Source organism: Homalodisca vitripennis, unplaced genomic scaffold (genome assembly GCF_021130785.1).
Source record: "Homalodisca vitripennis isolate AUS2020 unplaced genomic scaffold, UT_GWSS_2.1 ScUCBcl_6902;HRSCAF=14336, whole genome shotgun sequence".
In the NCBI taxonomy this organism is placed as follows: Eukaryota; Metazoa; Arthropoda; class Insecta; order Hemiptera; family Cicadellidae; genus Homalodisca; species Homalodisca vitripennis.
Genome location: NW_025783011.1, coordinates 678 through 24,559, shown reverse-complemented (window position 1 = coordinate 24,559; position 23,882 = coordinate 678). Strand labels below are relative to the sequence as shown.

At 33.5% G+C, this 23,882-nt stretch overlaps 1 protein-coding gene across 1 annotated transcript; it reads left to right on the top strand.

Annotated features, from left to right (window-relative positions):
- Positions 1-8,723: 8,723 nt before the first annotated feature.
- LOC124373986 (cysteine-rich protein 2-binding protein) lies at positions 8,724-20,363 on the top strand. Its single transcript, XM_046832292.1, has 5 exons — positions 8,724-8,842; positions 11,048-11,235; positions 17,227-17,408; positions 19,180-19,387; positions 20,153-20,363. The coding sequence occupies exons 1-4, from the start codon at positions 8,724-8,726 to the stop codon at positions 19,354-19,356; spliced, it is 666 nt and encodes a 221-aa protein (XP_046688248.1). The 3' UTR covers positions 19,357-19,387; positions 20,153-20,363.
- The last annotated feature ends 3,519 nt before the right edge of the window (positions 20,364-23,882 follow it).

Below are 23,882 nucleotides of genomic sequence, written 5' to 3'. Positions count from 1 at the left end.
GCATATAACAAGAACATGAGTGGCATTGATCGCTGTGATCAAATGATTTCATATTATAGTACTCCAAGGAAGTCACTTCGTTGGTATGTCAAAATATTTTTCCACCTCCTTGATGCATCTCTCTGAAATAGCAAGTACATTCTATGCAAGAACCGGGGAAGTAAGATAACCTATTTGGATTTAAGAAACACAATCATAGCCCACTTCCTTCAAGTACAGCCAACGCCACAACGCCCTGTTCGACCTAGGCCTAATGAACAGCACAGACTCGTGAAGGGGGACCGAAGAGTAAGATGTCGTCAGTGCTTCAAGACTCAGAAGAAGAGGAAGGCAACGATTTACTATTGTGAAGTTTGCACAGATAACAGTGACAACAAAATTGGACTTTGCGCAGCCCCATGTTTTGGAGATTGGCATAAGGAGTAATCAAGAACTAAAAACTTGTTCTTTTTTATTCATCTCGTTTAGCCTATATATGTAGTTTGTAAAATAAACACAAGTTTTTTGTACAATATCGTTTTTATTCAAACAACAACAAAAATAAAATAAAGATGGCAATATAGATGTGTAATAGATTTTCTAAATACACATTTTTCTTGACAGTCACACATATGTGACGGTCGGTCTGCAGCAGATTATCACAACGCTGTGGCCCGACGTCACGCATGCGTGACGTAAAAAAAGAACCTTAGAACTAAAAAAATGGTTAATATAGTAAATTAAGCATTTTTTAATTGACATAAATTTGAAATATAAATGAGTTTTAACAAAAAAAGAGTTTCAGTCTGAGGTTATGGTAGTTTACTTTTGCACTGGCCTGTAGTGAAACTACACGTTTCGTATTTGGTCCACTAGAAACACCCATGCGTCACACATACGTGACGCTCGGTAGCGAACGTGTTAAAAGGGGATCGGCCTCTCCTTTAAAAAAAAAAAAATAAATAAAAATATTTTATGAAATTTATTTTTTGTTAGCTATATCTAGCACATATTTTAATCAAATACATTAGTGTTATTGTATAGTTTTTAAGAACGTATCAAAATGTTCATATAAACTCTTATTTGAAAATAACTATATTTTTTCCCAAACCGTACTGCCTGCACCTCAACGCTCCTCCCAATCTACTGGTAAGAGGTAGGGGAAATCTTTTCCCCTTGCTTCCACCTGTGTTAGTATACCATACAGTTTAAAAAATATTTGTATTTCTTAAGTTATTCTAACACCATTGCATACAACCACTAGTGTAGTTTATTCATCATACCAAATTTTGATAGTAGATTAATCAAATTCTTATTTCAGATTATGTGACATGGAATTACTACTAAAAGAGTTAAAAAACACTATTGATAGTTTAGATGATGATCAAGTTCCACCATGGATTCGCAGATATTACCACAAATTGGCATATTTATGTAAGAAAAAGTCTGCAGCATATAACCTGGTAAGTGTTGTTTTTAACTATGCCAGGTACTTGGAACTAAAACATGATTATTATTTACAATATTTGTTAGTTATAGTAATAAAATAAAATTGAGTTTACATAAAAAAATCATGCATTGTTTATTTTTTGGTTCTAAAGGTTACTGTGAGACTTGTACTGTTTCCACAGCCAGGATTGGATAATCTTGTATGAAAGTTTACTTATCAGCAAGTCCTAGTTTGTAATTGATAGAGTAACTATGTTAGTAACAAATTAGTTGTTAGTAACTATGTTGAACTTGATTTTAAGAATCTTTTAGCGTTGTGATTAGACACTACATAGGCTGAGTCTGAGCGTAGGCTTGCCAGGATATTTTTATCAGTCAACTATCAAAGTGATATAGACTAAAAAATTATACACCTTCTTAATTCCATTGTACATAATAGCCTATAAAACATAAATTAATTTGTTTTAATTTCACCCTCAGTGAGCCATATTAAAATATACAAATAAATGTCAGAATGGGAGGCGTCTCATCTGCCCCCAGCAGAGAACATCCTGGCATGGAGAGTGAATCTCAATAGACCGATGTTATCAATTTTTTAATTTCAATAGAGAAATAGAAGAGGTGGAATTTCAATCGTCTATGTTAAATAACCCAAAAGTGATCTATTTACTCTACTTTCCAACAATTGCACGCAGGCGTACATTCATACATGCAAACATTCGTGGGATCAACCCTCAGGATTGAACACTGCCACAAATATAAATATAAAGTATGCTTCATGAACTTATCAACTGAGTAAAAAGCGCAGAACACCAAATAGTGTTTTAATTGGGATTTGAACTTTTTTTATTGATTTCTAAATTTAGTATCTCAGGGGGGCTCGAAAGCACTCCCAAGCTCTTGTCACTTATCTGTGTGTACCTTATCGTGCCTTGTGTCAATATACACTTGAATTGATAATAAAATGTGATTTCTAAATTATACAAGTGTGAGTGAGTTAGCGAGGTGAGCTCCCTGAAGGCACTTCAACATGATTCTAATGTCCCACAGGGAAATTCCGTAGGACAGGTATGGAAATATTAATTTATAAGTGAACTCCTACCTAGGTGTATTCTTAGAAACTTAGCAGAATCGATTTCCTCTAGAACAATGTCATCTACCATTACTGTTGGGGTTTCATCCCTATTCAACCTATGTATACAGTAGTTGATGTAATCTGTCTTTCCATGATTAGTTTTGACATTATTTTGACAGGACAATTTTGTGTGCTGGAGTTAACATCAATAAAGGTTTATATCTCCAAAGAAGTTGGCTCTGAAACGGGAGAGTCATGTCATCTACGCATTGAATGATTTTCACATTAGAGGCTGAGAAATGGAAGTTATCCAAATAAATCAAGTAAAGGACAGGACCCAAGACCTATCCTTGTGGGAATGCTTGATATATTCTAATACTACTTGATACTGCATTCAAGAATCTCAGATGTGAGGGTCGCAATGGGTCTAAGCTTTTGCTCCTTGTTTATGGTTCAGTAAACATTTATGCTGTGTGCAAGAAGTTAAAAAGTAAATAAATAGATATGTCGTAATTTTGTGTTTATGCACATCCTTGGCTTATTGAGGGCTGAATGGTTTATTTATTCACAGAATAAACTTACCATTTTGTTTTAGGTAGTCAATAAATATGAAGATGTTAATGAAGATTATATAATACTTGAAAAACAACCTGCTTATACTTGTGTTGTTTGCTCCATATACATGCAGGTCAGTTTTATTTAAGCTCCCCTTGTTATCTTTTTATAATGATAGAGTCAAATATTGGTAGAATATAAAGTAAAGTTCTGGTCCGGAACAGATTTTTACATCATTATTTGTAATATATGAAAATATGCTTGAATTGTTATACAAAACTAACTTTGAATCAATAATGTTGACTTGCTGTGTGGGATACATTGATGGGACACATATCTACTATTATATATTAAGCTTAACTCCTTGCCTCCTTGACCTTCTTGGCTAAATTGAACACCAACTGTCGTATATTTGAAAGCGATATTAGATCTAATAGATTTACGTTTTTTATTAACAAAATCTACATAGAAAAGTATATTTATCACAATTAGCTTATCCTATCCAAGTTCTTGAAGAAATAACACCAGCTTCTCATCAAAAACGCACTAATCACATGAAACACATTAGTGATTAGGATCTAGATAGTCATAAATCCAGATCATAAAAAGGAAATCTACATTTGATAACCAACCTTGCTTTTACACTTAAAATTGGTGGTAAAATCATTTGAAAATATCAGACAGGATATAATCAATTCTTCTTGTTCCTCAATCAGACTGTTATACTTAGTAAAATTCTTATACAAACACTACATTGAAGCTCTGGTTGAAAACATTTTATGAATGGATGGCACTTTTCCATTTATGTAATACAATGGATAGGAAAAAAAACGTGTATGTGCAGAATGTCATGAAAAATCAATTATGTCTTCTTATAAGGTAAATTAATTCCCTTTCTCATCTTTGTTGCAAATCCTTAGGAAAAGAAACTCAAAACATTCTTTACTTATATATTTATACGATTTATATATTACATACAATTCAATAAGTGTCACATTGTACGTATTACAATTCTAATGTGAAAACAAATTTGTTTGAAAGACAAACTGAGACAGAGTAAGAGATGGTTAAAAAATACCCTTACAGTAAATAAAACACTGTATGTCTTCAAATAAATTTTAGTTATGATTTGAACCTATATAAGTTTGTGTAATTTATATTTTTTATTTGAATCAGTAAAATTGTATTCTTATTTAGGTTGTTTTTTCTATGAAAAGTTATAAGAAGATGTCATTATTTTTCTTTTTCTTCTTGCTTTATACGGATTTGATGAGCAGTTCAAATATGATGAAATTTGCTGATTTTTGGAAATGATACTGTATTAAAAGTGAATTGGCCATAAACTGTTAAAATTTGCAAAAGTGGTTCAACCAATCAATTTTCAGTTTTCAATGCAAATGTGATATGATGAGTGGCAGGCATTTGAAGCTGAATTTAGACCCAGTATGAAATTTTTACTTATTTTGTACTAACTCAATCTCAAGAGAATCTTTATTATTTGACATTAAAAAAACTGCATAATAATGTCAATACAAGTTCTGCAACAATAGAAATTACCAATAATATAGTCTCATAAATAAACATGTAAGTAAAGCGGAGGCTTATGAGACAATAACTCTTCCTCACTACAAGTGCACTGTTCCAGAAGCAACATATTTCATTCCTTTTTGAACTTATTGTTGTCAGTTTCACACCTTAAATTGTCCAACAGAAAATTGAGAAATCTTACTCTGTTTTATGTCAAACAAATGTTTTAAAGATGGTTTTATGTGGAAGTATGTCCATGTTATTGTTGTTCCTCAAACTGTGATATTGTGGCCTAATCACAGTGCAGATGTTACTCCTAACAAACAGGACAGAAGAGAGAATGTAGGTTCCTCAAACTGTGATATTGTGGCCTAATCACAGTGCAGATGTTATTCCTAACAAACAGGACAGAAGAGAGAATGTAAGTTCCTCAAACTGTGATATTGTGGCCTAATCACAGTGCAGATGTTATTCCTAACAAACAGGACAGAAGAGAGAATGTAGGTAGAGGGAAACATGAGGATCTTATTTTGTATGAATAGAAATCTGCAGGAAAAAATGTTTTTTAGAAGTGACTGCTTTTTTTTGTAGTTTCAAATCAAAGTGTTTTGTGTGTTTTCATGCCCCGAAATTGCAATTCCATAGAGAAACCACGGGGAGATTCCATACGGTGCTAATGGGGAGTGAAAGTGGTGGGGTCTTCATACCCCAACACATGTGCCAAGCCAGAGCGTCCATGAATGCAATTGAATTGAACACAGCCATCTTCTCTCTTTTCAAGTGCTGTTTTTTCGTGCACGTGCACCTGGGAACTGCCTGATCCAAATCTTGTCTTCTTTGATTATTCCAATCAGGCTGAGCTGATCTGGCGGGCTTCTTTCTGACTAAGCTTACCGCACTCATTTTTCATTTTGTACTACTCTCACCTATCGGGAAAACTTCCTAAAAATATGATTCCAACTATACTCTTCTATACTAAACCTAAATTTCTTTCTTTATCCAAGCCAAGGTGGAACAGCATATGCCGAGGGCTGCGTGATCAAGGGTGTGCTTGTTTGTTAATATGCGAACTCTGGATACCTGGCGATCTCCAGTTTAAACATAGCCTTCCCCAAGTAGAGGGGGATAATGCTTGGGGTGACCTTTAGATCTCCGCTACTCGTGGGAACAAAATGAGTAAAGAAATACAAACAAATTTTAACAAAACAGAGAGCTCTAGTAGCATTCAAAAAGTGGATGAAAACCCACAAAAATAGAGGGGACAGTGACGGGTTCTGACCCTAGCTGTCCTGAACAAACATAAAAGACAGGCGGACATCCTAGTAGAAGTCCTCAAACCCCCGAATCAGCTAGAGTCGATACATCTGAAGAAGACGTCATACTGGAGGGCAACAACCAAAGGGTGAGGAAGCTAAAGCCGAAATGCCACTCCCAGAACTTCCTAAACTGTGTGGAGCCACCAGGAAACGAATGGCTTGGTTTAGGAAAAGAGGTTATTCTCAGGAACAAGCCAGGGAATTGGCCACCAATTTCCTGAGGCTGAAATGCTAACCAATGTGTCAGATGTAATGGTTAAAACATACTCCTTTGAAAACCTATATACGGTCTCTATTGATGGAAGGGAGAAATGGATTAAAAAGGGGACCTACCCTACAAAAAGAGTCCTGAAGTTTTACACAGATGGTTCACGCCTTGACTCTAGGGCAGGATACGGAATATACGGATCAAGAGTTAACTTAGCAGTGCCCCTGGGAAAATATGCCACAGTCTTTCAAGCGGAAGTCATGGTAATAGACTCATGCTCCAGAAGACTTATACAAAAGCAGACAAAAGGATTAAAACAATTGATACTTCCGATAGTCAGGCTGCACTAAAGGCACTTGATACCTCTTCGTTTGACTCGAAAGCAGTCTGTGAATGTAACAATGCTCTAGCTGAGCTGCAACGAATAACAGAGTTACATTCAGTTGAGTGCCGGGTCATGAGGGCATTCATGGAAATGAAAAAGTCCTCGCCAAAAAGGGGAGTGGAGTCCATAATAGTGGGGCCTGAGCCAGGTTGCGGGATAGCTTTCTATAACAGCTCTTGTCAAAGATTGGGAAAAGAGGATAAAAAACATTAATTGGAGTAGAACCTCAGGATTAAGACTATCCAAAATGTTTATCTCTCCTTACGTTCAAGGGTGGGCAGCTCTCTTGGATCAGAATAAAGATGATATAAGACTGATATTAGGGATGTTGACAGGACATGGCCCCCTAAGGAAACATCCTATGAGGGTAGACCTTAGCCAGGCTGACGAATGTAGATTCTGTTGAGAAGAGGAGGAATCAGCAGAGCATATTTGGTTAGATTGTCTTGATAAGCTCCTTAGGACAAAAATACTGGAGCTCAATTTCCTTCAGATCTTATCTACGTGCTAATGAAATTTCAAATTTTTATCAATTTTAGTTCCTAAAAAATATTAAGTGTTTCACAAGGCTCCATATCATCGTCGCCAATAAAAAGTTAATTATAATTCAAAGGATCTATGTGCCTTCTATATGGAAATTAATCTCTTTACTATTAGTAGAATTTAAATAGTTCGGTTTTTATCAATTGGTTTGATCAAGGTAGTATATTACACATTCAGTAACATGAGGCTTCTTCTTCTATGGGGTGGCCTTTGCTATCCACTTAAGCCTCAAGGGCCTTTTTGCGCACCCCGGAAGCACACCATGAGGTCTACCAGTCTACGGTTTCAGTGGTTCAACAAACCGGCAAAAACAACCTATCAAGTCCTCCTGGGGAAATTCACTACCTTTGTCCAATTTACCAAAGATTTACAAGGGGTTACCTCCCCCTTGCTTTTGCAGGACAATCAAAGAGTAGGTGTTCAGCAGTTTTCCTCCTGTTCATCACACAATCTACAAAGCGGACCCCCCTCCCGAAGGATGCAGACTGTGAATGGATGCTTCCTCAGGTGACCATATCCTGCAATCAGACTCATAACCTGAGAAGATATTGATCGACTTAGTAGAGAAAGTCAGACGCCACCATAGAGGAAGGGGACTGTAGAACCATTCTGCTCATTTTCAGACCCGGATGCAGCCACCTATTCTCATGTTCAGCGTGAACCCATTTCGAGACAGCTCCAAAGGATCCACACTTATAAATGTCGCAGAATGGTTGAGGTCCTGTTATATTGGACGCTGAGCCCAGGTTGGCCAGAGTATCAGCTCTTTTATTCCCAGGTATCCCCTCATCACCAGGAACGCAACAAACAGTCACATTGTTGATTCTGGTGAGGGAAGAAACAACTTGATAGCAATCCCAGACAAGTATGGAGTTGAACACACAAGAGTCCAGTGCCATCAGTGCTGCCTGACTATCTGTGAACATGTTTGTTGTCTTACTACTATACTGCAGACCAAGATTCTTATGAGCACACTTCATAATGGCTGCGACTTCTGTCTGAAAGACTGTGGGATAAGGACCTATAGGGACCACCAGTTCCCTTCATGGTCTCATCCCCACAATTCCAGCACCTGTGCCACTTTTTGTTTTAGAGCCGTCTGTAAACCATTCAAGCCCCACTGGTGGAATAGCTTCCCTTCCCTCCGACCAATCGTCTTTAGGAGTTATAACAATCCTAAATGATTAATCAAAGGAAAATGTTTGTGGCATCTGATCAGAGATAATTTGCAGAACATTCTCCTGAATCAGGATGCTGATTCTTCAGTGCCCTCTGTTGCAGTATGAGGCCAACCAAAATCCTGCCTGCTGAAGAAAGTAGGCACTCCTCATGGTCATAGCCCGAATGAAAATATTCAGGGGAGTGAGGTTGAGGCAACAATCCAGAGCTGCACCAACAATCCAGGGTATCAAGGATCACACCCAGGTACTTAACCTTGGACTTTAACTCAATGGAAAAGTCTCTCAATAGGAATGAACTAGTACCCTCCAAGTGACACATCCTAGTAAAGACAACCACAGCAGCCTTGGTGGGGTTGACACTAAGGCCCATTCCATCACCGCAGTTCCGCACCATGTTCAAAGCAGCATTGGTCAGTTCCGTGACTGTTGTGTTGAATTTGCCACTCACAAGAATCATCATCTGTGTGCCCCTCTCCCTCTGCAGACACCACTGCTGTTCAAAGACATGAGCAGGTCCTCCACAACAAGGTTCTACAGGAGAGGAGAAAGAACGCCACCCTGGGGACAGCCCTTCGAATTCCTTGCACCGATATTTGTGGCCATAAGAGTGGCAGTAACCACCCTGTCTGTGAGTAAGGCCCTTATCGATATTTTACCACCAAGACCGCATTGACAATCGCTTGAGTGCTTGGATTGTCAAAGGTTCCTTTGACAACCAGATAAATACCTATGGCTACTTCTTGTACTGCCAGTGTCTTCTCAATCCTGCATACCACAGTTGATACTGGGCTGTGTCGCATGATCTTCCTGAAGTATCTTCCTGGCATGCTGATTTAGATATAGAGGTCGCTCCAAAAAAGATCCCTCCCAAACAAACCTAGCAACCATCTTCTCCATGGTTTTGAGAAGAAAGGAGGGCAGACATATCAGCTTAAAGGACTTAGATCGATTCAGGCTAGCCCTTTCCTGCTTTGGTATAAACACGTCCCTGTGACCACCAAGCAACAAGATGGGATTTTTTGCTAGTAGCTTCTGAAGCCTTGCACACTTTCAATTTTTCTTCCAGGCTAATCCCTCAGCCATATGGACTTTGCAGTTGTACATTGCAAGAGCCTCGTGGTAAGTCTCCCAAGTACCCAAGATTTTGCTCTCCTGAATAAAACCCCGACTCTCTTCCTGAAAGTGGCCAGTTCAGAGCTCCACCATAGGCTACTTCGATCTTCTATTGTTAATAACAGGACAACTGAGATCAAAAGACCTCACAATTGCAGAAGTCAAATTGTCGGCAGATTCGTCCAGCTGCACTGTGTTGTGAATCCGTTTCCGATTACTACCGTCAGATTCTAGTTATGCTCTGAGATTTTCCTTATATGATACACAGTCTGTGTTTCTTGGATTCCTGTACTAACCTTTTACAAGTACCAGTTCTCCAATTTTAAAGCAGATATAAGCATGATCAGAGAGGGAGGGCTCATCGGACAAGTGCCAGCCATGTATCAGATTAAACATACCCTCCATCATCATGGTCACATCTATCACCTCCCTACGTGTCCGTGTTTGAAACGTAGGTTCATTACCCACATTTGCAATCACTAGACTAAAGGACATTATATATTCCAGAAGCAAAAAAATAATTACAGATGTTTTATTAATCTTTGAAAATAAGGCCTATGTTCAGGCAGCACTTGTGATCTGAGCAAGGTCATTGTTCTGTGTGTGTCACAACATATGTTCAGGCAAATTACAATATTATGGCATTCAAGGCATGCCACATTTATTCTTTGATGCTTATCTAAACACTGTATACAGAAAGTATGTGTAAATGGTATCTGGTTGAAGTAGGTTCTGGTAGTCTCATGTAGTCTTACAGAGAGGTTTAGCCCTTTGTCATTTCCAATTAGTATAAGTGATTTACCCTATTCAGTGGAAACATCAAAAAGCTTTATCTATTTATTTATCTGTAAAAAATGTAACCCATTCATTACATTATATTTTATCATAATGTAGCCTATGATAACTTAGCAGAATGCTCAATTGTGGCTTTGTCGATAATTTTGTAGTGCATATTACAAAAATAATAATTTCATTTCATTAAAATCAAACAGGAGGTTGAGAATCGTGCAACAGCACACAGTAAAACCTGTCATATCCAGCGTAATGTGGCAACAGGGTAGGCTAGATATAGTCAAAGCCGGACATGGAATTAATTTTAATAAGAAAATAAGTTATTTATTCCAAATGCACTGCCAATGTTTTATTTACTCATTGAAGGCATTACACAATTATAAAAATTTTGATTGAATAGCCTACTCAACCTTACTAGACGTTTTCCCATGAAATTTATGAGCAAAGGTTTATTGTACTTGTAACTTTAAAACTAAATTAATGCACTGGATTTTTTTTAAAATATGTAGGTAAAATAAAACATAATTTAAAAGGGCATAAATACAAATTTATTTTAGAAGAAATGAAATCTTTAGTACAGTAATGTAGAATATTTAAAATTCAGATCTGAACTTATTAAAAAATTAACTATTCCAGAACTACAATACGTCATGATGTATGTTCAAAAACTGGCACAAAGACACTGATATTGCAGTTTCATAAAGGTCATTGTCTCTAAACTCACCCTCCCCCCCACCACCCAATGTATGTGAGAAAGTGATTGAGTTTGCCTTTATAACATTCCCTCCTCGCAAAACATGAGGCTGGATATCACAGGTTTTACTGTACTTGTATTGAGATAAAATACAATATATTATTGATTTTAATGAGTACAAAACATGCTGATATGATATAAAATATTTTAATTGTATGCACTTTCTGTAGAACACTCAAACCATTCGTTGTGATTGACCGAGAAACGGTGCCACCTAGGCTTCAGCTACTATCAGAGATATGTTACAAGCAGAACAGGTTGTACAAGAGACGTCCCATTGTATACAAGTACGTACAGAAGCGACATGTGAAAGCCATCAACAGACTCTGTGAAATTCATTTCTGGCCTGGAATTGACGGTTAGCATTTTAACTAAATATACATTAAATAATGTAAATATATTTTTTTAATTATCAAATTTTAAATTTAAATATAAACGTTTGTTCATAATCTTAGTAATAAAATAATTATTTTGTGTGTTATTAATTATAAAAATTAATTTATGTAAGTGGGGAGTTAACAGAAATATATATCCTAGAATCATTTTAACAGAGTGGTATCCAATTTAGTTTCTGTATTATAATATGCCTTTGTAGTATACATCTAATCTGTATATCCAAATGAAAAAATATTGGATGTATATTAATTTTTTTTAAATTATTTTCTACATGTATTACAGTTCATTTATTTATATGTGTTTATCTTGTGAATCAGAGTGTTCCCATCCTAGTCTCTGTGTAAAGAGGAAACTTCAGAGTCTAGGTAATATAAGATTAGTATCAATTACTACTCTAGCATTTGCCCGAGACAAGACTCAGTTCACAATGTTTAATTTAATGTGTAATTTGCTGAAAGTTCCATATGAAAAAACTTTCAGATAATGCAGCATGAAATAATACTATTATTTTTACTATAATTTAATCCTTCAAAACAATGTATCATTAATATTTAAAAAATCAAATGTAATGGTATTAAAAACATTTCCTCATGTGAGTGAAAGAAGCTAATTCAACACTAAATTACAAACAAAGAAAATTCTAGTTGTACTCAAGAGTAAGGACTTGTACAAGTCCACATCACACGCTCCTGAGACAACATTAACCGATTGTGATACAATAGACACAAATACAACAGTCTCATACCAACTCACGGTGTCATGTACAGACTTCTAAGAGTGACATCCATCTCCTTGCTTTGTCTACACTTTGTTATAATATAGACACTGACAGGATGAACATTGCTTCTGGACCTGGAGAGAACAGAAGTAGGGTTTATCACAACAGGTAGCCATTCAATATGCATAAGGACACATAATGTTTATATTAACAAATACACAAACTATGTCTATGAAATATTAATTTCTATGTCAAGTTATACTTATTACAACTAGACCTAATTAACAGGGTTAAATCCTAATGAGTTAGACATTAATCCACTAATTTTAACCTCACCAAACCCTACCTAATAACTCCTACAGCAAAAATGCCACTTTATTAAACCTTAAAATCACATACATTATACTCCATCTCCCAATAATACATCCACCCAAAAATTAAAATTCTCTACAACAATTTTCTTTTTCATACAATGTATTCCAAAAAAAAAAATATATATATATATATATATATATATTTCACTGCATTGGCAAGACTATACTATACTATACTACCTCATCCAAGAGAAATCATTGGATCATGGACACTGAATGAGCCACCATAGCCATCCTTCCAGACAACATCAACTGTACCAACACCCTTTTCCACTATGTTCACTGCCCAGGACTAACAGTCAGTGACCAATACCTCTGTTTCCTCCACAGCATCCTCACAGCACAAAATTTAACAATCCTCAGAGAATATTGTAGTTTCACCTGTTTTCCACAAACCATTCTACCTTATATTACCCAGCTCCTACCTAACAGATCCCATATAACTAAATTTACTCCCAAATTATTATTGTTCACTTCAATTAGACAAGAAAATCCAAATCAAGAATCTTTATTAGTCATCATAACATCATTAAAATGCATTGAAATCGTCACAAAGCTTTAATAAAATATTAGCTCACAATATATTAAATTAAATGTTAATTCAAGTAAAAAACCTGACTGGTTGAGATGAAACAATAGTAGCTTAACTACATTTAACTAAGCAAGGACAATCAGCAATAAATACAGATTAACAGATTCACCAGAAAGTAAATTAATAATTGATTTACCAAGGAATAAATAATAAAAGATTCAATAGCAAATATAAATAGTACAATAACAGATAGTTAAAACAGTTGAACATTTAGGTACGTTACAAAAAAAATCACAGAAAGTGCCAACTATCCATCTATACATCACTGATTTGAATTTACTAAGAATAGTGTTAAGACATGCATCATACATAAAATCAAAGGAAAAACTATTTCAAAACAGTCTTCAAGAAGAAAACATATTTAATAACACACACCATTCCTTGCTTGGACATCAATAATTACAGTATTGCTACTGATCCTCCTTTACTACTTTCATGTACATAGCATAAGATAAAACATGCTAAGACCCCAACTTCTTTAAGGAACGTGGCAGACATTGCTTTCAAAAAATACAACCCATGTTTTTTTATTGGCTGTAGTAATTTTAAATTATAAAAATATAAAGTAACTTAAAACTTATAGAGGATGTAGACTGTTACATCTAGTGCATATAAACATGCAATGCTGATGAGAATCCAACACCTTCCTGTCTGAAGAACAATAACAACGTTACCAGAAACTTCAAAAAAGGAAGTCATGCTGAGATCTTCAGTAACCACGTACCAACCAGAAGACACAAAAAAGTTTATCATGCCAACATAAAACTTGAAAGAGCTCAATTTATATCAATTAAATGAACGTTGAATAAATCAGAGTAACATTTTACATTATATGTATTCCAAATTGTATGTCATCAATTTTACCATAATTTTATAATATTCTATTTCTTGATTCATATATTTTTAAAAAGTTGTAAATTTAATATCTCATTTCATTGGTTTGTAGGCTTTAAGAGTCTAATTTGTAAAAAGTAATGTTGTTGTTAAGGTATTTTAAAATGTTAAATCTATTATAGTTTTTATTATTTAGAATTTGTCTTGTATTATAATTACACTCATTTAAATACTATCATTGTTTCAAAACATGAACTAATCTTCTGTATAATTACTAATGATTTCACAGTATGTAAGATATTTCTTTGCATTCATAGATTTTATAAGTACCTTTAATATTTGCCTAAAAGGAATCTAATGTGTGTCTCTGAAAACTGTAATTGTCTTTTATCATTCCTGAAAATCCTTTCACTAGCCAATTGAAAGTTTATTGGATGCTTTGAGAAAAGCACAATTATCATAGTGAAACCATTTATATGGCAGAAACCTTACACAAGCTAATTTAATTTGATTTTTATCGAGCAATCATTAAAATTAGTATTTTCTCTCCCTCCTCATCTCCCCCCCTCCATATTATCTGTGTTTATGTTTATATTCCAAGATAATTTCTTGGTGGGCCTCAAAATGATGCTTTACTTTATGAGGTCTATATGACCATAAAGACTAGTACAGTTGGTTTTATCATATCTTACCAACTGGTTTGTATAATGAGATATCCCATTTTGTAAGTTGAGAAACTGGCTCATTTGCCAAACTTGTCCAGATGCATTCAATAGGTATTTTAGAAGTGATGATTATTCCCATTGGTGGGAGGGGAGTCACTGATACTAGTTCTACTTCAAACAAGGAGTTGTTTATGTCTTCCTAGTGTTTTATAGAGGTTAAGTATATAGAAGCAGCATCATTTATTGTGAATTCTTTTTAATGGCAGCCTCACATAGAAGTGCTTTGCAGTAGTTTTTGATGTCACTCATTTCAACATTTGCAATGGCTGTTTCATCTGTATAGATGGTTGATTTGATTAATCAACATATTATAAAATGATTGTAGTTTATTGAGAATGCATCATATGGGTCTTCAAACATTGATTTGCTTTTTACTACCCTATTACAATATAATGAGTATAAAAGGTGTATGTAATCAAAAATATAAAAAAGATAACAAATTCTGTTCTGATCACAAAAAGAAAAACTAAGTATACTGTTAAAATTGATTTAAATTTTTGTTTTCAAATAATTTTTTAAATAATAACAAACACGCTTGAACAGGTTCATATTTTTAATAAATTTGTTCTACCTTATCGGGTACATATAAAAGATTTGTGTGGATTCTAAAATATAAAAAAGGAATTTATCTTCAGGCATTACATACACAAAAAACAAAGTACATGAATTAGATCTGAATCAATTAATTATTATTGTGCCCAAGAAGAAAGATCTCTGGGAAGTATTTTGTAAAAATGTTTTGCTCGGATATTGTGGATGGGGAGTAAATATATGATGACAAAACCAATACAGCTTCTAGAGTGGACCACAACACAAGCCAAAGCTGTTAAAGATGCAGAAAAAAATACTGAAATAATATGCTACCGAAAGATGCAGTTTTATGCAATTTGAAGAAGTTGTTAGATTGGTTGTATAATTATGATGTGTTCACTGCTAAGAAATCCAAGATGATCAATACACTGAAGTTTATGTTCTTGAATTGAACAGAAACACAACTAAAATATGATTATCACGCTATTGTTTCACTTTAAGAACTCATGGTGGGTGCCATAAAATTGACCTGTAAAATAATTCACTTCTTGAAAATGCATGGATTGTTCTACATTAGAAGCAAGTAGACCTAAAGCAACTGTAAAGGGTCTAATGCACACTATGAATGTGATGATTTTTTTTTGCTCAGTTGATTGGTAGATTTTGGCCATGGTATGGAACATGGTGTTTGTTGTCAAAAGTAACACCCTGAAATTTCCTTTGAGTTGGAAACTTTGTTCAGTTATGCATCTTAGAAAATGGTTGAAATATTCATTTGTAAAATTTGTTATGACCACAATCTTAAGTCATAAGTCATATATTTGGTCATTAAACACATATATGTACAATAGGCTACATCATACAGATACATAGAAATAAAAGCAATTAACATATACAGATAAAAATACCTACAGACTAACTTTGGAAGACTAGACTAGATATATCACTTTTAAAGAACTCATCAATTTTGTAAAAAGCATTGTTCAACAGCCAATTGTATAAAATATTCCTAAAACTATTGAAGCTACTATAATGGGCAAAAAGGTGCAGTCTATTAGCCTTATGCAAACAATTTCATAAGAGAATTTAGTTTTACTTAACCTAGCAATAGGTACGTGAATTTGGTAAGAATTTCTAGTAATTCTAGTAGAACTATCAATGTCATGATTTTTTTTATAGGTAACTAGTGGGGCGTAGCCCAGGGGAGATATTCAATATAAGAAAAGGCCTATATGTTAACCAGGGAATCTAAGAATATTCATGTAAAATTTCAGAACGATTGTTCCAGTAGTTTACACATGAAAGCATAACAAACAAACTCACTTTCACATTTCTAATATTAGTTAGGATGTTTACAGCCCGAGACACACGATACCGCACATGATTTATATAGGCCAGTTTGTACTATTTGATTATCTCCAAGGATAATTGGGCTGCAAAAATTTGGTATTTCACAATAGTTTATTTAATAACAACATTAATATGGTAAAATACATAAGATTTTAAAGAGAAATGTTAGGTTTAAACCGTTATTGCACCTGGTTTAGCAATATGAGCAATGAATTTTTTCACTATACAACACACCAAACTTTGCAACTGTTACAGTGATTACAGTTGTTTGTTCTTAACACGTTCACAACGAAAGCGGCTATTTCCAGACTTTTATTTGCTGTCGAATTTTTCAATAATAATAGTAAAAAACCTTAATTTTTTTTACGTTAAACGTCTTAAGTGTAATGAGAAATGCATGTAAGCATATTTTATCAAATTTTCTCTGTGCACCCCACGGGTACCTAAAAAATTAATTTACCTTAAAAATTAAGCAATCGTTTACCCAATGGGGTACATGGTAGTCTAAGGTATTTATTTAAGTGTGGGATCACATTTAACAAACCACAAAAACTGGCAAACAATAAAAACTCAATAAGAAAATGCATAGCAACGTGTACCCCATCGGGCTCACAACACTGTTTATTAAAGTCTAGTGTGTACCCCATGGGATACACGTCACTGTGAACGTTAATTCAAATTATGTTCATATTGAAATCAAAGCATCTAAAATACAGAAAGAATGTGAGCCTTGTGCCATATACTTGACATTGCTAGTGCAGAATATATCCTTGCTGCAGATGTTTCAAAAATGTATTTCTGTGAAATAAGTTATCTTTCTCTCTTGCAGTATCAGAAGCTCTCGAGTTCCCTGAATTCAGTGTGGTAGTAGAGTATCGAAGGATTGTTATTGGCTTTGGATTTATGGTCCCAGATGCAACTCAATCAGATGCTTATATTTCTTTTATATTCACCCTGCCTGGTTGGAGAAGGGCCGGCATTGCAAGATTCATGCTATATCACTTGATTATGGTAAGTGTTTTACTTTACCATGTACTGTATATAAAGAATAAACCAGAAATAAACAGTGCCAAATACATGAATTAAATTTTTATTTCAGAAGCAAGCAAATCAGAGATGTTGCGCTAATTTTCCTTTGGAATCCAAAATGTATAGACCATTTGAGCCACTCAATCTTAGTATTCTAAGATTTTATCAGGAAATCTATTGCATGTTAACATTTACGTTATGCTGTCTTAAGTTTAATTTGGATGAATTAAAACCATTAAATTGTCTCCCCAAGAAGGAATATGACCAGCTTTAACTGTCGTATTTGTTCAGTTTGGTTTTACTGATAGATAGACTTACATTTACTTTACTGAAATTGAAATAAAATCTGGTGAGCAGAGACCATTAATAATATGAAACAATAAAAATTCACTTAAAATTATAAATAAAATCTTATCAAAAAAAATTAAGAAAAAAACATTTTATGAGAATGTTAAACACAACATTATTTTACAAAACCATATTAAATTTGAATTATGTCTTGTAAAAATTGTCCTTTTAATTTCTAAGGCTAAAATGAAACCTATGTTTCAATTTCCGTAAGATGTAAACTAATTCTTTTAACTTACTTTAGGCCATTCTTTATTATAAAAATCTACTAAAGTATACAAAAAATATTCAAAGACATGTTCTACCGATTTGATACTAGACAAAGGTTGTCTGATAAGAACATAGATCTTGGCTTTCTGTATTACTTTACCTTTTTAACAGTGTATTGATTTAATGGCTCTCTGCCTGAAAAAAACAGTAGTTGTTAAGTTCAAGGCTTGGAATATTTTGTACCTGGCCTCCATTTGTGAGCCATCCACGTAGAAAACTATTGGCTTGTGGTCTAAAAACCTCTAAATTTCTTCAGCCATTCTTTTTATTTCTAATAGTATGGTTTCTTAATGTCAATTTCTTTATATCTTACACCTTGTATAGTTCCTTGCTTAATCTCTTTGAGTATGGACATAAGTCTCATTTCTTTGTGACAGGATAGATATTTCAAGACAGAGCCAGCACTGTTTTAAACTATCTCTTCTGGCTGCGACACCTCAAAAAGGTACTAACAATTGAGAGCAACTCCTCTGATACCACAATACTCCAATTTATTTAACAAACTTTCATGGTTTAAGCAATCAAAAGTTTTCTGGAGGTCATAGAACAGACCACAGGTTGCCTCTCCCTGGTCCAAGGCAGTCAGCACACAGTCCGTTAAACTTACAATAGCGTTACAATTGATCACAATTATTACTATACAATGTAAGATTCCAAGTTTGTAATCAATGAGTTCAGAGGCAAATATCAATAATTGTTCTTCCTCTGTTCATGCACACAATTTCTGAATGAGATCTATATTGTCATCTGCAGTAAAAGTGGAGGAGCATTTACTCTCAAAATAATTTTCAATACTTTTTATGGAAATAATTATGCTTCTAATGTATAAAATTTAATACATCATTTAATTTAATTTAATGTATCAAACAATCATGCTGCTCCAAAGACTATATTTCAAAATGTACAAATATACACAATTTATTATTTAATAGAACCAGCGTATGTATTTATAAAGAAATAACAGAAAGAAGTGGTAAATATAAGTGGAGTAAGAGGTTCCTTTGACCAATAATGCTGCAATCCAAATAAAAGAATTTCCTTCTGACAAACCACTGTTTGAATTAAGATAATGATTCCTTTAACTTTTTTGATTCTATGTCGCATTTTAAAATTGTAATTAGATCTAATTTTGCAGACTTGTAGAGGAAAGGACATCACACTTCATGTGTCTGCATCAAACACCAGTGCTCTGTTACTGTATCAGCAATTTGCCTTCAAACCACAAGAGTTCATACAGAACTTCTATGATAAGTTTATACCACCTACTTCAAGGGAATGTCGGCACGCATATTTTCTGCGACTTAGTAAATGAGTGGATTTGTATTTTGATTCTCAAAGTGCAGGTAGGTTGGAATTTGAAACATTGTACGCTTACTTTGAAATGTCAAAATAATATTATTCAATGTAATTAGTAAATGGTTTTTCGCTTACTGAAACCTGTTACCTTACTACTAGAAAGTTAGTAAATCACTTTAACATTTATGAGATATTTTTGAAAAGTAGAGAAACAACCCTTGGATAATGGAAATTTTCTGTATATTATTTCTTTTATTTTTATTTTGTTTAGTAAATAATTCTGAAAATTATGAAGAGCTAACAACATAGCATCACGAGACATCACACACAACTCCCATAACTCATGAGAAGTTCAGAAACAGTGAAATAAAATGTGTCCTGCTGTATGTAAAAATAAAAAAATGTATGCTGGATTTAGAAATTATTTATTTAATTTTCAATTATTATTACATCTAGTAATCATACTATAAATATATCTTTGGATTATTTTTCTGTAAATTGTGAATTACAGATGTCCGTTGCAATTTTTAATTTATAGTTCAGATTTTATAATGCTCAGTTTAATTGAGTAATTTATTACAACAATACCACATGTGTTTTTATTTAGATTTTAGTAATTTGTTGTCTTTTTAGGTAATTTTTATTATTTACTACAGTTTTGATATATGAATTGGGTTGTTCTAAAAAAAAACAAGTGTAAAGTGTACACTTGCTTTTGAATATTTGTTATATTTACTTAAATTTTTAGGTTATTTTTAAATATCTAAAGTGCAAGATATTTAATTTATATATTGTGTATAACTTTGTTGAAGGTGTATCTCTCAAGGCTGAATTATGAATGATGCATGAAAAAAATTTGAAGAAATTTCTTCGCGGACAGATGGTCTGATTATAGCATGTATTGTTGCCACACCATTGTATTGAGAAAAGTACCAAAAGAAGAGAGAAGTATTGAATGATTAAATTTGAATAATTTGTTCACTCTCACATGATGATTTTCATAATTATACTTTTTATATAAAAGGCTTTATACATTTTATACCTTGCTTCCCTTTAGTTTTAAACTTAACTCTTCTCATGTGTACTACACAAAATTCTGTGTGGTAAAAATGACTACACACGTGCACCTATGACAGGAAATGTCATAATCTGGTGATAAAATGCATTAGAATGCATTTAACTGAACGTCAGACAAAAGCGGCACTCTATTCGTTATTGTCCGCTGCCTTTTATCAATTCAAAACTGATTGTGATAGCAACTTAATGTCATTTTTGTGGTGAACACTGGCACATGTAATGGCTTTTTTTTCTTGTGGGGAGGATGATAGAGCAATTCTTGACATCTGTGGACAAGCTCTGTTGCCATGTTTAATTGCATGTTGTATGTTACATCTGAACATTGATTACAGCTTGAGTTTGTGTATGAAGAGTTTAATTGGGATTTCAATTTTATTTTGCTTCTTTAAAATTATGATAATAACTTCAGAAATCTTAATTCAAGTTGAACTTTAAGAAAATTAATATAAATGTTCAAATTAATTAATTGCACATTGAGGGAAGTCAAGAAAAATAGACCCAGTACTCCAAGGGTTAAGTTTAATGATTATTTCAGAGTTGGTTACACTGATATAATATGTATATAAGATTAGTGAATTATGTAAGTGTCTTGTGTCTAACAACTTATAATCTACAAGTGTTTTATTGAGTATCACTAAATATTATAACTCATTCTATTAAAACCACTGAAGAAATTAAGTTTATCTACAAAGTAATAAAACCAATTTGATTATTGTTTGTATACAAAAATTACAAATCCTGTGTTCCTGGTGTTTAAAGCTCAAATGTCATTACAAAATTGTTACTTCAAAGATTATTCTGACAGTCACATTAAAAAACTTTTATCAATGGTTCATTACCCACTCCAAACATTATTTTATATTATCGCTCCTAATGAGAGGTCATCCTTACTGAGGATGATGTCCTTGCATAATTCCTGTTCTATTCTTACCATGTTTACTGAATTGCATAATTTGAAAATAGTTTCACCACCATCAACAATAAATGGTGGTAAAATTAATTCTCAAATTAAATAGTTCTCAAATTAAACTTGCAGCAAAAAAAGATGTAGAAGAGCCATAGACTCCTTAACCCTAGAACTGGCAATGGTGTCACTCTGTACTGGCGGCTCTATTTTAACAGCCTCGCAGACGTTTCTTATAATGTATCACATTTCATAACTGTTAGTCCAAATATAAACTATTATATGTCAATGTATTCACAACTATATGGAGAGCATTATAATAACAATATCTTATTGTTTCCATGGAAACATACTTTAGTTTTTTTTACAAAATGTAAGAAAAATTTTTTTTTACATTATTTTTGTAAATATTCCGTTGTGTTTTGATGTAAAGCTTTACATCAAAACTGGAAATGTATAACTTATTCAAAATTTTATCCTGATTCCAAAAATATATAATTATTGTAACTTTTACCTCAAAACGTATGTGTTACAGGTCTTTGTATGAAAAAGCATGTGTATTTACTTATTTTCAAAAATGCGTAGATTTCTAAATAAATATTATTGTTTGTGGGTAAACATAATCTCATGACTGCATTTATACTTATATATAAGTATGACAGATAAAACAAAAATAAAATAAAATAATAAATTTTAATCTTACCTTATTTACGTATGTACAGTATATACAAAGTTTCATTTTTCACTCAGCGTTACTAGAACCCGCCCTGCGAGCCCTCTAAGATCATTTGATCGGTCTCTAAAGTTTTCACCCTTACTGAACAACTAAAACTATAACTTAAGAAAGCTAAAAAAACAATAATAACAAACACTAAAACACTACAAAGTACGATTTCCAAAAATACTATTGGATTCTCAAACACAAAACCCGGCACTTGTTTACAGTTTCACAACAATGTGGTTGACCCGTACTACGTTCACGTCAGCTGTCCATAGAGAATGATGTTTTACGGTAAACAAAGAAGACAATAATCGAAGTAAGAACAGTAAATCGGTACTATAGTTAATGCTCTTCCAGAATATATCAAATAAAAATCATTTATATGACCTTAATTGTCTAACATTTAAATAACTGTACATATCTACTTTGGCGACGAATATTCGTCCCTGCTTAATCTGACGGGCCTTTGGCGACGAAAATTCGTTTCATACCAGCTGGAGGGTTTAAAACAAAAAGCTTTAGCTAGCATAGATAAAGTATATACACAGTTAAATACAATTTGCAATATTTAAGTTTTGAACAGAACGACACCCCTTTCCACCACTAACTGACATGATAAAAAAATGTTTTAAACAAGAAATCTCTCTAATAAACTAAAATGCCAGAGTTCACCCAAAACACAAAAATAGAGCATCTACAGATACTGCCAGCATCTCCATTATCTCCACCTTGTAAAACTTTATAGAAAACTGCACCTGATAGACTCCTCCAGCACCTAAGATTCCGCCTATAACAGGTTTTGCAGTTGTTTGTTTTTGCCATGGATTCTAACAATTAAAATAGTATCATTCAAGTAATATTGTAGTTTATGTTTATTGATTGACATTTAGAGTGTTGTAACTACTTCTAGTTCTCACCTTCTTCAGAATTAAATTATCTACAAATTGGGAACTAGTTCTTTTCTTAGCAATTCCACAAATATTGTGAGTAAAAGTACATACATACGTGTGTGTTTAAAAAATAAACAAAAACTACTTTGTTTTTGTGTGCAAAAACTATTTTTGCGTGTTTAATTTATGGCTTTATTGAAAATTCGCTTAGTTTTGTATATTGAACCAAAGATTTGAAAAATAATGAATCAAAATCTGGAAACTATATTGATTAACTATGCAAAAATTAAGTAAAAGCACCCAATTATGTAATACGTAGAATACAACAAGTGAGCAGCAAAGGTGGCTTAAGTTACTTTGCATTATTTGAATCTAATCTGTAACACAGGATGTGCTGTAACAGGGGAGGGGCTCCACACATTTTGAAAAGGTACTTATGCAACAGAATGCTCTATGCTAAGGCAAGGCTTTAATTTCTGGGAGAGCTGAACAAACTTTAAAAATTTCTATATCCTCCTAGTTGTATTATGGACATGCATAAGAAAAGTAATCCTCCGTTCAATCAGAACAGACCAGACATCTTTTATATATATATATATATATATATATATATATATATATATATATATGTTACTTGTGTGTGTATGTCACTGAATTCCTGTCCTGTCCTGTCGGCTGGACCGATTTTAATTACATTTTTTATGTCTTCAGGTTGGTTCAAGAATGGTTTGGACTTGCAATTCAGTCCAATTTAAATTGCTTATTAAATTAATTTTTATTTATAAAGTGTTGTTTTTTAAATGTTTTACATTAGATCCGGCAGATTGCGCTATGACATGTAACAAACACAAAGTGAAACTGATATTTATCAGCTGTTAACACTTTCAGCTGAAGTTCATAAAAGAGGCAGAAACATTTGTTTTACATTTAAATTTTAGAAAATATTAAAT